Source organism: Kogia breviceps, chromosome X (assembly GCF_026419965.1).
Source record: "Kogia breviceps isolate mKogBre1 chromosome X, mKogBre1 haplotype 1, whole genome shotgun sequence".
Lineage (NCBI taxonomy): Eukaryota > Metazoa > Chordata > Mammalia > Artiodactyla > Physeteridae > Kogia > Kogia breviceps.
The window spans coordinates 29,492,821-29,507,540 of NC_081330.1; the positions used below are offsets into that span (position 1 = coordinate 29,492,821).

The window sequence follows — 14,720 nt, forward strand, 5'->3', positions numbered from 1 at the left end:
AACTCCCAGCAGATATTCAATTTAAATTAACTAAGTTTTCCTCCTATCAGAAATATTTTAAATAAATGCTTTTACACATTGCTTGGTTAACAATAGGACAAAAAGGCATAGCAGTTACTAATGTATGAAAACAACATATTCTAAAGCAAAACAATTGATAGTTTGTGAATAAATTTGGATTTTTATTTATTCTCAAATCATTAAATATATATTTACTTTGAATTATTTGCCAGAATGTGCAACTAGTTAAGGAGGGCTAGTCCAAGAAGCCTTGAATGCAAGAGCGTAGGATATGGCTTTTGTCCAGCAAGCAGAGAGAAGTGATTGAATACTGCTCTTGGAAAACTGCGCCCGGTCCTCCACCCCACCCCACCCCACCCCGTCTCCCCCCGCCCCACCCCCGCCAAAACTATAAATACAATCACAGTATGTGAAGATGCTATACTGTAACAAATATGTAATTTATGTTACTGACCAAATCCAAGGAAGAGGTAATAGATACCCAAAGCGTGGTAGGGGCAGTGAGAGTGGAGAGGTGGTGAAAGACACATACTAGAGAGATATTTAGTAGTACTTTGTCAGTTGCCTGGGCAGAGGAGATGGGGAAGAACTAGGAGTCTAAGATGACTGAAATATTTTGATGATAACAATTTTCTTTTAGAATCCAGAATATCCTGTCTATGTCTCTCTTGACTGCGTGACATCTAGATACATTTGAGATTCCTGAACTTTCTTCTGACTGACCAAGCTTCCAGGAATAATCACTAAGAACTATGTAGTCAAATTCATTTCCCTTGAGAGTACCTTTAAATAAGCCAGTTTTCTCCTTAAAGCATGATCTACAAAAAGATTGGATTTAGGACATTTAAAATGACTTATTGCTTCAAGAAATAGCTTGTTGTAGATGGGATGAGTTGAGGGGAATAGCATTTAGGCTAGCATTTTCCAGCTAGCTGGGAAAACTTTTGACACCCTGACCCTCATTTTCTTGGTGACTCTTCTCTGCATCCTTCTCACCTGCACTCTGAGAGTCAGAAATTACAAATTGGGGTATGAAACACTGGTTTAAAGGACGGTATGGAAGGAAGGAAGGGAATACTTCTCTCTTGCTTAATATCCTTCTGTCCTATTTGTCTCAAACAGACCGAGGCAGTACTTCATTACTACTTCACAATTCATAGATCGCTTCTGCAAAACACATACACAGTCTGAAAATGCTCCAATTAGCTTCTATTCAAAATTCCCACTTAGATGACTGGGAAATGTGAGTGCTGGATGCCTACTGTCATGTTGTTTAAATTATATGGTCTGCCTCTACGCTTTTTGCGTTCCACCCAAGAACACAAACTTTCTTTAAGCCAGAGGCTATAATGTTCCTCAAAAGAAACACCTTTCCCCCAAAGTGGCAAACTGCTCAATGAATTATAATTTGCATCTACTCCCTCAAAAAAAATAAATAACCAGTCTCCCTTTCAGGAAGTCATTACCAATTTTATCAAGAATACTTAATATTTGGGGTAAACATAGTCACGGTACATAAATACTTTATGCAAAGGACTCCTTCCTTAGTGTTGCTGTATGATGGACAAAATCTTATAAAAGTATTTTTGTAGAGCAATTTTTGTTACATCAGCAGAGCCGTCTGTAGCTAGATCATGAAATTGCATTGTGATATTGAACTGAACATTATAGTGATCTTAGTTAAAATAGTTTTCTAGGACTGTAGTCAAGTGCAGGCTCCTGATGGCATTTCAGGAGAAAAATCAGAAGCCATTTCTGCCTTTCTACTCATAGAATATGATGCCTGAATGTGTAGATAGGTGAGTGAGCTATAAGTGACTGTCAAGATTTCTTTCATCTTCTAACAACCTAAGAACTTAAGGTCAGGAATGGTTTTTTTTCTTTATGGTAAGCATTGTACAAGAGGGATAATTTAAAGTCTTAGAGCTGAGTTTTATTTTTTAAAAAACCTTAATGGTGAGGCAAATATGTACAAAATGGAAAATAATTTTAATATGAAAAATTGTACTAAAATTAGACTTTTTGCTTCACCAAGCTCCACGTCTGAAACAAACTTGAGAGAGCTATCCTTAGGGTGATTCGCAGACTCTTTGGGTTTCGAGTCTGTCTTCTGATTTCTCTTTTTGTATTACCTTCCCTGGTCTTAAAAATATTGGCTGTCATATTAAAACATTGGTTTGATTAAATCATATTAAACATTATATTTACACGAATGATTTGATACATTCATTGAAATAATTAGAGATGCTCCTAGGTCATTGCAAAATCAAGGTTGAGATTTGTTAATTTATTACAGGCTTTGAAGACAGAATCAGTGGGACTCGTAGAGCTGCCAATTATAATTCTTAAAACATGGAGTACAATTGGCTATTACTTTTAAGTTGGAAAGTCTTACTCTTTTTTTTTTTTAATCATGTTTCCTTTTAAAAGAAAAATAAACATTCCCTTAAGACCTGGTCATGAATTACTGACTTTGCGAAGCTGAATATAACTAGGAAATTCAGAAAAGACAGAAAAGGATGGGATTTTTACCACTTGATTAATGATTCCTCCTGTTCCCAAAGAGATTTGTCTCAGTGATTTCTAATTGGCTTAGAGTTTGTGGAATCTGCCTTTATAATAAACTCTAAAATTGGATAGCTTGGATGTTTGAATAGTTAATAAACTGAAATTTTAGGCAGGTGAAAGCTCAGTTCTTTAATAATACACTTTTCCATTGATATGCACTATAGCACCATAGTCAAATTTCAAAGTCGGTGAGCTACAGATAATAGGAATAAAGTGATACTTTGGTTAATATAAATCCTCTGGGAGCAAAAAGCTCCTTTATAGAAACGTGGCATGGGTGTTGGAGCCCCTGTTCCAGTTTCTTCATTTGGGGATAGAAGAAGGAGAAGGCATGCACCTGACCTCAGGTATAACTCAGACTTCTCAATGGCCAGGCTGGCGCTGGCTGTAGGGGGGCAGGGAGCATCCTTTCAGAGGATTATAACTATTTCCTCTGTGCACTGGGAAGGGGACTATTGACGGTGATGGGAGTCTGTGCTGTTTCCCCCAACCTACACGTCCATATTGCTCTCTCTCTCCCACCACTACCACTTGTGTACTTGCTCACCTTATATGGCTTCTTAAGGCAAGGGAGCTTCGACTTCGACTTAGCTTTTTTTGTATAGTAGGTATGGAATCAACATTTAGAATTCATTTTTTTAAATTGAAGTATAGTTGATTTACAATGTTGTATTAGTTTCAGGTGTACATAAACGTAGTGATTCAATATTTTTATAGATTATACTCTTGTATTTCTGCTTCAGGTATCTATCTATCATCTATCTATCTATATCTTTCATCCAAATATTATGAGAAATGTAAAGAGTGATAAATAGTATATAAACCAAGCTTCCAAATGGTAGAATTTTCTAGTCTAGATGCATGAGACTTGATGTAGTTTAATTGATATATGAATTTTAAAAGATGAAGGAAGACTAAAGTTTTGAAATATGGTAGATAGAAGGAGCAAACATTAATCTGAAAGTGTTTCAGGGACAGGATTGAGGTATTCAATGCAAATGCTTTATGGTTTGGATAATTAACTTTCATCCTGTTAGAGTGGACTATCATTTGTCATTCCATTTGTTTAGCCCAATTCCCTCATCTGTGTCATAGTGCTATTTCTGTGATGGCGATGGGTGGCTTTGGAATTCAGAATCTGTTCTTTTAAATGTTGGTATCAGTAATGTCATGTTCGCCCTAAATCTGATCTGAGTTATATCCTAGGATATGTTCGTTCCCTCCTGACCCCAGATGTGTTGGGAGAATGACATGAGAGATTTTTAGCATTGGTATTGTTGTTATGGAAGTAGTGGTAAAAGTGGGTAATTTTAGACTGAAGTAATTCAACCAACAAATTGCTTCCCTATAACAGAATATGTCTCTCTGAGATCTTCCTCATGTTTATAAATTAAACACTGAAATGTTGATTGCTTTATGGCCTCTACTCTGGTATTTTTCATTTTTTAGGCTTGGTGTGATGGGAACAATTTGGTCTCTGGAATCAGACTCAGGTTCAAATCATAGTTACCAGATTCATGGTGAGGCCTTAAACTCTCTGAGCTTCAGTTTCCTGTCTTTAAAATGGGATTGTTATGAGGATTAAGTAGCATAGAGAACGTGTCTGGCACACTGCCTAGTACACAGCAGGTGCTGGGTAGATGATCTTATTCCTATGTTAAAACTGACATCAGCTATTTATTAATGTGAGTTTATTTTAAATGTGACAGACATTTGCATATAAAGAAGCTTCTTAACTTTGGAAAATCATTTTACAGTCTGATCCTATCACCTTGAAATTTTTTTCTCTTTTGTGGGCTCTGGTATATAGCTGCAGCAGAAAAGAAAGCCACGGAAAGATTAGCAGCTATTTTATATCATCTGTGCTAAAGATTTCCATTAGCAGATTTATTGCAAGTTGACAATAATGTACTTATACTTATGTCATTAAAAAATACAAATAACTAACCAAAGCTTTATCTTTTCTTGACTTCTTTCAGGCAAACACCTTGTTGAGGAGACACGTTCTCCATAGTTTCTTAAATAGTGATTAATTTACGCCTTCTTAAGAGAAGTTGCTCCCACGGGGGAGATCGGGGAGATCGGGGAGATCAGCTCGGTGCTTTGTGACCACCTAGAGGGGTGGGATAGGGAGGGTGGGAGGGAGATGTAAGAGGGAGGGGATATGGGATGTATGTATCTGTATAGCTGATTCACTTTGTTATACAGCAGAAACTAACAACATTGTAAAGCAATTATACTCCAATAAAGCTGTTAAAAAAAAAAGAGAGAAGTTGCTATGATATTTATGATTTTCTTGTACAATGATACCGTAAATGTCATTTTAGTTGGGACATATCTTTATTTTTTTATTTTAAAAAATCTTTACTTTTATTTATTTTTAATTTTTAATTTTTTTAAAGCAGTTTATTTAGTTATTTATCTTTGGCCCTGCCGTGTGGCTTGTGGAATCTTAGTTTCCCGACCAGGGATTGAACCCAGGACCCCTGCAGTGGAAGCACAGAGTCCTAACCACTAGATGCCAGGGAATTCCTGGGATATATCTTTAAATATTTTAGGTTTTAAGATGTTTTTCTTTTAAAGAAAATACCAGGCTTATTTTATATATATTAACTTACTTCATGAATTGGAAATTTTCCTTTTTAATTTTAAAAACACTTCCTTTTTTCCTTAATGGAAATTGAGAGAATGTGTGTGTGTGTGTGTGTGTGTGTGTGTGTGTGTGTGTGTGTGTGTATCATTCAGTTTTTGATGGGAGGGGTGAAGGAGAGTTGATTCTAAATTTTGTGTGGTAGGAAGATTATTAATATCTTTAGAATTCAATGGAGAATGCATACTTTGAATCTATAGAAAACTCAATGGGAAATGACTAATATCATCTTAAGTTTTAAATTTATTTCTCATGGGGGAAGGAAATACCTTGACGGATTTAGCACTCAAATTCAAATGAATGTGAGAACAGGTGGCTGAATTTTTCCCCCACCTGCCAATGCAACTTTATAGCAAGAAATGTTTCATTTAGCAAATGCTGCCGCTAGCAGACACTTCTCTGTTTCAGAGCAGAAAAACAAATGGCGGGGGAGTTCTTCTTTGAAGAAAGCCTTTTTCTTGATTTTCTTTTTAAATTGTGAGTGTGAGAAATATGTATTTTATTTTTCTGGGGGACGGGTGGTAAAGCATGAGTCAGTGCCTTGATTAACCAACCTGACTTGTTGTGTTGTTATACCATTCATGACTTTTATTTTTGTTTCGTTTTGTTGTTGTTGGTCTTCTTTGCACATCAACCCACTGGTGCCGACTTTCAGTTAGAATGATATTATTACTCTGGGAAATTGCAGTATTTGAATAATACTTTTGACACTAACTCAGAAACCCCTGTTCTTTTGTTACAGTGGCATTATGTTATTAGAATTACATACATTGTTAGGTTTAACTACTTTGTAATGTAATAGTCACAAGCAGGAAGTGCTATCAAACTGATCAGGAACTAAAGAGAGAAAAGTTAAAGGCATTGATATACTTTTACCTTTCCGGTTTTTCTCTGATTCACTTATTTTTTCCCCTCAGAAATAAAATCAAGTAAAGTAAAGGGAACAACTTGACATGTATTCTGTTAGTCTTGGGCAGTATGTTTTTTCTGCAAGTGCATGTATCCTATCGGCATGTTTTATTGAGACTGATGAGTGTCCTAAGACTATTTGAGGCTTTGGAGCCAAATGATGCAATTATGAGATACTCTTCCCTTCCCCATATGGCATACCAACAAACCCGATTGCTATAGTGAATTCTAAGTACACGGTTCTTCATAGAACATCTACCAAACTATTACCTCTACAGAACCATACATTGTAGAAAACATATTTGAGCCAGATTGACAGACCACTCTTGCTGCAGCCCACCCACCAGTAATACACAATCCTTTATTGTCATGATGTTCAGTGTAAAAAGGAAAAGAATTTGTACATTTGATGATTTTAAATTTTTCATTAAAAAATCTATGCGTGAACAGTGCCATGCAGATGGCAGGGGCTTAATATTTGTTTGCACTAGCAATTTTGAGAGTATATCTTCTACTCTACTCTTTTATAAGTTTACAGGTTTGCTTTAGCTTGCATATTCTGGAGTACTAATGGAGTTGAACATTTTTCTATCTGTTAATCATTTGTACTTTTATATTTATGAATTGTGTCCCTATGTCATTTACACCTGTTTCCCTTGGGGTAATTCTAAAAATATGGATGGCTTTGAGGCAACATTACAATGTTAGTATCACCCTGTTAACATGTGACAAGTGCTTAGACTATTTCCTTTGTCTTCAAATAGTAGTACAAAGAAATGCCACAGTCTATGTATGTTTGGTTTGACCACCTTTGCAGAGCTTTCAGTAAGACCATCAGGCAGTGCTTCCATCTCTACCTAATGCTCTTCAAAAAAGTAATGGTTCTCTTTGAGCAAGTGCAGTTGAGTGACTCATATACACTTTGTGAAAGATTGCTTTCATGCTCTGTGGTTGGTCACTGTTTACAAAATAAGATGTGTCCAGGGGTAGTGGGGTGGGCGGGAATGGTGTGGTAGCAATATGTAGACGCTGGAAGAAAAAGATTCAATTTTTCAAAAGAAAATTGATGAACACAATCTCTCCCATGAATAATTTTACAGTTTTGATGAAATGGGACTATTTGGACAGGGTTTGCTTGATTCTAAATTGGCATGTAAAAATGAATCCAAATAACAATTTTTTTTTCTCTCCAAATAACAATTGTTTAAAGCCGACTTAGGAATTATTCTTCCATGAGTTTACATAGGACAAAAGCCTTTCCGCATAATTATCTTATAAACTTCAAAGCTATTATCTACTTATCTCCTGTAAACAGTTGATTTTTCAAATTGATGGAGTGGAGGAGAGCAGAGGTATTCTATTATTAGGCAGTCTTGGAAGAGTTAGTGGTAATTAATAATCCTACTGTGTTTCTGACTGCCAGCATTACCTCATGGAGTTAACTCTCAGACTGGAAAGTTATTTAGAACATGAAATTTCTTTAGAAAATCTGTCCTGAGGTTGATCCCTCTGTACCGGGGTTTCTCAACCTTGGCATTCTTGAAATTTTTGCCTGAGCACAGCTTTGCCGTGAAGGCCTTTCCTGTGCATTGTAGGATGTTTAACAGCATCCCACCAGATGAGAGTAGCAACGCCCCCCTACCCTGCGACCATGTAAAGTGTCTCCAGACATTGATGCCCCTCCCCCCACTGAGAACCACTGCTCCTTTTATTGCTTGCAACCATATGACTTAGAAAGGATAAGATTTAAAATGTTATTTGTTCTTGGAATTACTCAGATAATCATTCCTTTAAGGATAGTTTGATGTCATTGTGGCTTGGAGTTTGCAGAGAGGTTTCACCTCCTTGCACTGTTGAAGAACACTGCTCTTCACATCCAGTCAATAGACTTAATGAAAAGGAGATAGAAGAGAATATTGAATCTGCTGGGGAGGTTGACATGACATGTGCTGTTACTGATGCAGAAATAATAGTGAGTGTTCTGAATGTTAGAAAGTCGAAAGACGTTGCTAAGGTGTCATGAAGAAGATGATTTTAGTGAAGACTTCTTTAGCTTTTGAAGTAATTAGTTAGAAAGCCAGACATATTATCTTGCCAAGAAAAGGCTGCATTTTTATATTCTGCCTTTCGATTTTAAGAGCAAGAGACAAATGACATGGAAACAAGTTGTGATCTGTAGCTTATTTAAAAACAAAAAAAAACAATTTCCAGGATATGTCATAGGGGCAGTGCGGTTTCAGCTTTACTCCTGTCCCGTTTACATCTATGGTTCTGTAAAATGATAATTGATGGTCATTTAAGGCACCGCATGATAAAGAAATGTCTCTGGAATGATCCACAGAAATGAGATTCTGTATTCATTCAGATGACATATATTAAACCTCTCACGTGCCTGGTTCTGTGCAGGGAATACAGAAACTAATGAAACATTCTGCTTGAATGTCCCATTAAAATAATTCTGAATGAATGGAAATTTTCTGGTTAGGGATACCAGTCACCATCAATCTATTTCCCACTTTTCCATTTGATTCTGTAATTAAATGTCTGTCTGCGAAAGCTGGTTAAAAGTATCTGCAAATGTATGTATGCTATATATCATGTATCAAATTTCTTTTAAAAAGCTATTTCTGAAGCTAGTGGAAAACTATATTCATTTTCTTTTATGCTTGTTAAAATCTTATTTAAATTGTTCTCTTCTTTATTAAATATCCATGAGAGTTGAATAAAACATGGTTATATATTATTAATTCATTTTTTGGTTATACTATGGCTCTAATATCGTTAAGAAGAATTGATGTCACCCTTAAGGCCAGGATTTTTGCTAATCATTAGAGGATTTAAAGCCATTTGGTTGGTGTCGAAATTCAAAAAGCAGGATCTTTGTTCAAAGTATGGTATGGTTGTAAAACTTTTTTTTACTATTAAAACTGATCAACTTAGGGCTTCCCTGGTGGCGCAGTGGTTGAGAGTCCGCCTGCCGATGCAGGAGACACGGGTTCGTGCCCCGGTCCGGGAAGATCCCACATGCCGCGGAGCGGCTGGGCCCGTGAGCCATGGCCGCTGAGCCTGCGCGTCCGGAGCCTGTGCTCCGCAACGGGAGAGGCCACAACAGTGAGAGGCCCGCATACCGAAAAAAAAAAAAAAAAAAAAATTAAAAAACTGATCAACTTAGATTATAAGTATGGTAGGGGAAAAGGTGAAATCTTTATGATATTGGATAGACCTGAGTTAGAGAAACCAATAATTCAACCTTCAGGAAGTTAGAAATAAATAGGAAAAAGGCAGAGTTCTAGCACTTGGAAATCCATTCTTCCTTCCTCCCTTCTTAATGTCCATTTTCGCAGTCTGCTCATCATGAATGCACAAACCCGTCCAGAAGCATGGGGATCGCTGCTCTCAGGTGATTCAGAAACAGTTTTAGCAGCGTATGCTTAAGGAAACACAAGTCTGCCTAGTCTAAGGAATAATGAAAGGTTGTACCGCGATGGTCAATTTTTAGTGTAACCTGAGGCCTTTAACTATTATTTCGCCATTTTCTCTGTGAAACTGACTACAGGTTGACTACAGGTTCTCTAATGCTTTTTATGGTCCCTGAAAAATTGCTAATGTGATACATACATGGGCATAGCTTACGTTTATTACTTTTATTATTTGTTTGTTTGGAAAGATGAAAAGGCCACCACACTGTAGCTGTTTAGCTAAATAATCCCAAGTGATTATTTAGTGAGAGATACTGCTAGAAAAAGGAATTATTTCATGTGTAAATTTTTTTGTTCAGTTGGGGTTGATTAGAACTATAGTAACACAAGAGGAAGTAATGTATTAGGATACCACAGTTAATCTTTGACTTTTACTTATGGGGTCTTTGGAGTTTGGAAACAGACTACACTTAGATTCAAATCCTGGTCCAGTCCCTTTAATAACTTTGTGACCTTAGGTAAGTCATTTTTAACCCTTCTGTAGCTCATTTTCCCTACCCTTAATAAAAAGGAGATACTGGGCTTCCCTGGTGGCGCAGTGGTTGAGAATCCGCCTGCCAATGCAGGGGACGCGGGTTTGTGCCCCGGTCCGGGAAGATCCCACATGCTTGCGGAGCGGCTGGGCCCGTGGGCCATGGCCGCGGAGCCTGCGCGTCCGGAGCCTGTGCTCCGCAACGGGAGAGGCCACAGCAGTGAGAGGCCCGCGTACAGCAAAAAAAAAAGAAAAAAAAAGAGATACTAGTAATACCCGTTGCAATGGATTGTTTTGAGGATTATATGAGATCATGTGTGTAAATTTCTTGGCAAGTACCTGATATATAGTGACTGTTCAATAAATGATAAATATTACTTCTATCTTTCTAAAAGAAGGGATTCCAAAGTAATTTTAACTGTGAATAACACAATTTGATGGTATTGCTACCTAAACAACCCGATTCCAAAACAATTACTCTGGCACTAGAAAAACAAACCCTTTGTAATTATAGTTTTGAGCCAGCTTTTAGTTGATTTCTCAGTTCCCATTTATCTAGTCTGACCTCGGAAAGCTTTTTACAAATATATATCTATTTCTTCTATGATGTAGAATGGCATGAGCCTAAAATACAATGAAACAACATTCAGTATATTCCATAGTCAGATGATTGGCACATAATCAGAGAGTGACTGTTTCTCTAAATCATCCAGTTGCTGTATGACAAGTTTTCATTTGTTTTTCTTTATGATTTAAAAACCTTTTCAGATCTCTAGTGGAAGAGGAAGACCAACACATGAAATTGTCCCTTGGAAGCAGCGAAATGGGCCTCTCCTCCCATTTGCAATCTTCCAAGGCGGGAACCACACGCATCTTTACCAGCAATACCCACAGTTCTGTGGTGTTACAGGTAATCTCACTGTTGCATTATTCGTAGCTTTAAAAACCACCCAGGGTTTTTGTGGTGTGGGATGTCACTAGTGGGAGAGGTTGTGCCTGTGTGTGGACAGGGGGTTTGTGGGAACTCTGTGTACTTTCTGCTCAGTTTTGTTGTGAACCTAAAACTGCTCTTAAAAATAAAGTTTATTAACAAAAAAAGCAAAGAGCAAACAAATAGAGGCGAAACCTTGAAGGGGGGAAAACTGCATACCTTCCTGATGTTAAAAAAAATTCTGGGTTCATCCTTTGTTTCATTTGTGTAAGGGAGGTCTTGCTCTCATGCCACATTCTTACAGAATGTTGTGTCTGGCAGTGTTGCCTTTTCATTATGTGTCAGCCAAGGTAAATATCACAAAGTCCCCTTATTATATTTTCTAGTTCCTTCCTCACAACCTATCTTAACATCACCTTTATCATAGTTCTCAATATCGTATTTATTTGGTGTCTCAACTCACATCGGCAATTGTAGGTATGGGAGTAGGGGTGAGGGCCGCTGGACACAAACACACTGATACATGCAAGAAGTAATAACTGACATCAAAGGAGAGGACCGAAAAACAATAGAAAGCCAAAAGAACACCAAAACCCTGCAATGTGGAGCTGTTTAACATAGGGATAAGCAGTCCAAGTACTTCTGACTATTGTGGACACTCCCTGACCTCAGTGGGTGTTGCTGAGTTAGAGAGCAATAGTATAATGCTTGATGTCCATAAATTCCTTTTAGATATAGTCAAATTATATCAGTCTTCTCAGCTTAGTAAGTTAAGGAAAAGAAATCCTTCTATATATATATTTTTTTTTTTTTAATATATTTTTAAAAGAAATTTCCCCAGATGAGTTTGGTACGAATGCATATCCTTGGTCAAGAACTATGATAGTCCAGCAGTATATAGTATATAGTATAGTATATTGCATAATGAGAGAAGGAGGTTTGCACTTGCTGTGTGGCCTAAGTGTGTCATGTAATTTCTCTGGGATTCGTTTTCCTTATCTCCAAACTATGACTCTTGAGTGGGAGATTTCTAAATTTTCTTCTAGTTCCCATCTGTGATTCACTGAAATCTCATTTTTCCAATGTTTCAATTCTAATGGGATCTGGGTTTTATGGTTCATCATTTCATCATCAGAAATGAGAGGGTCAGGAAGGAAAAGCTTCCCATCTCCTGGTATCTTAGTTTATGTAAATGGTTTAGTTGTTGGTTTTACAAGATTACAGGAGGAAGAGAATAAGGGGTCAAACAGTTAGGAAAAGCATGAAAGGAAGAGGTTTTTGGTTATATTAAAGTACTTTCTCTAAAGAAATGTAGAAACTCACTTACCCCTCCGCTATACTTCTGCCCTATCCATGACCATAGTCATGTGTTAAAGCCAATTTTTGTGGTCCTGCTAATTTTTAAAGTTTACCTTAAACCAACTAATGAAAGCCACTGCAGTGCAAAGAGATTTAGAACAGTGGTCCTCAAATTTTATTGCATATCAGAATCACAAGGAGAAGGGCTTGTTAAGCAGTGAGCAGCAGGCCCCATCTCAGAGTTTCTGATTCAAAAACTGCGGGTCGGGCCCAGAAATGTGCATTTCTAACAAGTTCCCAGGTGATGCTGTAGGTCCAGGGAACATACTTTTTGCAACCACTGTTCTAGAGGCAGGGTCCTTGTTCCACCAAGAGAGATGGCCTCTCCCTTTCTCCCTATGTATCATATGGAGATTACAAGTTATTGTTATAATGGGGACACACTGGAAGTAGCTTAAATATCCATCAATAGGGAAATGGTTACTTAAATTATGTTGCATCAAAACTGTAATACTGTGCAGTCACTAAAAAGAGTGAGCTAGATCTGTGTGTACTGAATGGAAAGGAAATATTAAATGAAAAACAATAGGACAGCTGTGGCATAGCTACACAATGGACTATTATTCAGCTATATAAGGGAATGAAGTTCTGATACAAGCTACAACATAGATTAACCTGGAAAACATTATGCTAAGTGAAAGAAACTAGTCACGAAGAGCACATTTTATATGATTCCATTCATACGAAATTTGCAGAACAGGGAAATGTACAGAGACAGAACATAGACTAGTGATTGCTCAGTATTGGAGAAAATCACAGGATATAAGGATGATAGCTAAAGGATGCGGGGTTTCTTTTTGAGGTGATGAAAATATCCTAAAATTGATTGTGGAGATGGTTGTACATATACTGAATTGTACAGTTTAAATGGGTGGATTGACATGTACCTACTGCTATATTTAAAATGGATAACCAGCAAGGACCCACTGTATAGCACAGGAACTCTGCTCAATATTCTGTAACAGCCTGATTGGGAAAAGAATTTTAAAAAGAATAGATACATGTATGTGTATAACTGAATCACTTTGTTGTATACCTGAAACTTACACAACGCTGTTAATCAACTATACCCCAATATAAAATAACAAGTTCAAAAAATAAATGGGTGTATTGTATGGTATGTTAGTTATATCTTAATAAAGGTGCTTTAAAAAAAGTAACAGGGTAGTATATATTGTATAATCCCATCTATTTGTAGAAATAATATACCATATGTATGCATATACATGCATGTAAATGCATAGCAAAAGGTCTGGAAACATTAGGGAGGCTGGTGAATGATGTCTTTGCACTTTTTGCTCTGGGTAATCCTGCACCGTTTAATTTTTTTTTACTATGGAAACATTTTTGTGTCTAACCTGTGTAATTTAAAAAATATAATGGTGACCAAACAGTTGTAGCTGGGTCTTAGAACCCTTAGCTCTGTCACGTTTTAGCTTGGCCTTTGTTGGTCTAGGCTGGTGGTAGGAATGGAGATGTGAAAGTAACCCGAGAGTTCATTCTTTCTTCAACTGATTTTTTATGTTATAATATTTTCTGTGGTGGTGTAGAGGTACCACTCCATATTGCTATTGAAAAACATTGTATGCTCTCTTTAAAAGTCTATTGAAAATTATGTTCTCACTAACTGAGATTTTTTAAGTCCAAGCACTAACAGAGACTGGGTTTTTTTGGTATCTAATCTTAGGTGTATGGTTGTCAAGGGAACAAGCTAGAGAAGTGTTTAATGTGTAAATGTTATCATTGTTTTAAAATTAGCAATCACACAAGCTCCAGCTTCAAAAGGCATTGAAAGTAGCTGTCAGGGGAACAGATCCGTGGGGAGAAACTATTTAAAGAAGTCTCACTCTGAAGGATACCCTAGTGCACAACTACGGTGGGAAGGACAGGAGTTTAGGCTAAAAGTGGAATCCTAGTTTTACCACTTAGCAGCTAGTTATGTGACTTTGGGAAAGTCTTTATCCCCTACGGGCCAGTTTCCTTATTGGTAATGTGCATAGTGGATGTGAGCATTAAGTGTGACAATTTGTGGGAAAGTAAGGTGCATAATAAATATCCACTTATTTTCCTTCCATTTGAGCCAAACAGGGAAGGTGTCAGAGGAAATGTTGATCGGAAGTGATGGGTGTGCCAAAGAAGGTGTCCATCTGGTTGGCTTGATCTGCTCCAGCAGACTGTCTCCACTGAATAGGCTTCAGGAAACTAGGCTGTCAAAGAAAGTGCCTGGAAATAATTTTGATACCTGATAGGCTTGAATTCCTAGAATTCTGAACAAATTCCAGGAGAATTCGTGATGGAGTTAGCAGTGCAAAATACTTGTACTCAAGTAAG

General features: G+C 37.2%; 1 protein-coding gene across 7 annotated transcripts in view; it reads left to right on the plus strand.

Annotated features, from left to right (window-relative positions):
- The window catches only part of KLHL13 (kelch like family member 13), a 187,992-nt gene that overhangs the window by 139,496 nt on the left and 33,776 nt on the right, over positions 1–14,720 (plus strand). For all 7 annotated transcript variants that reach the window (XM_059049666.2, XM_067023227.1, XM_059049664.2 and 4 more), the window contains one exon: positions 10,868–11,009. In XM_059049666.2, coding sequence (XP_058905649.1) covers positions 10,868–11,009 — 142 coding nt within the window. The remainder of the gene's footprint in view (positions 1–10,867; positions 11,010–14,720) is intronic.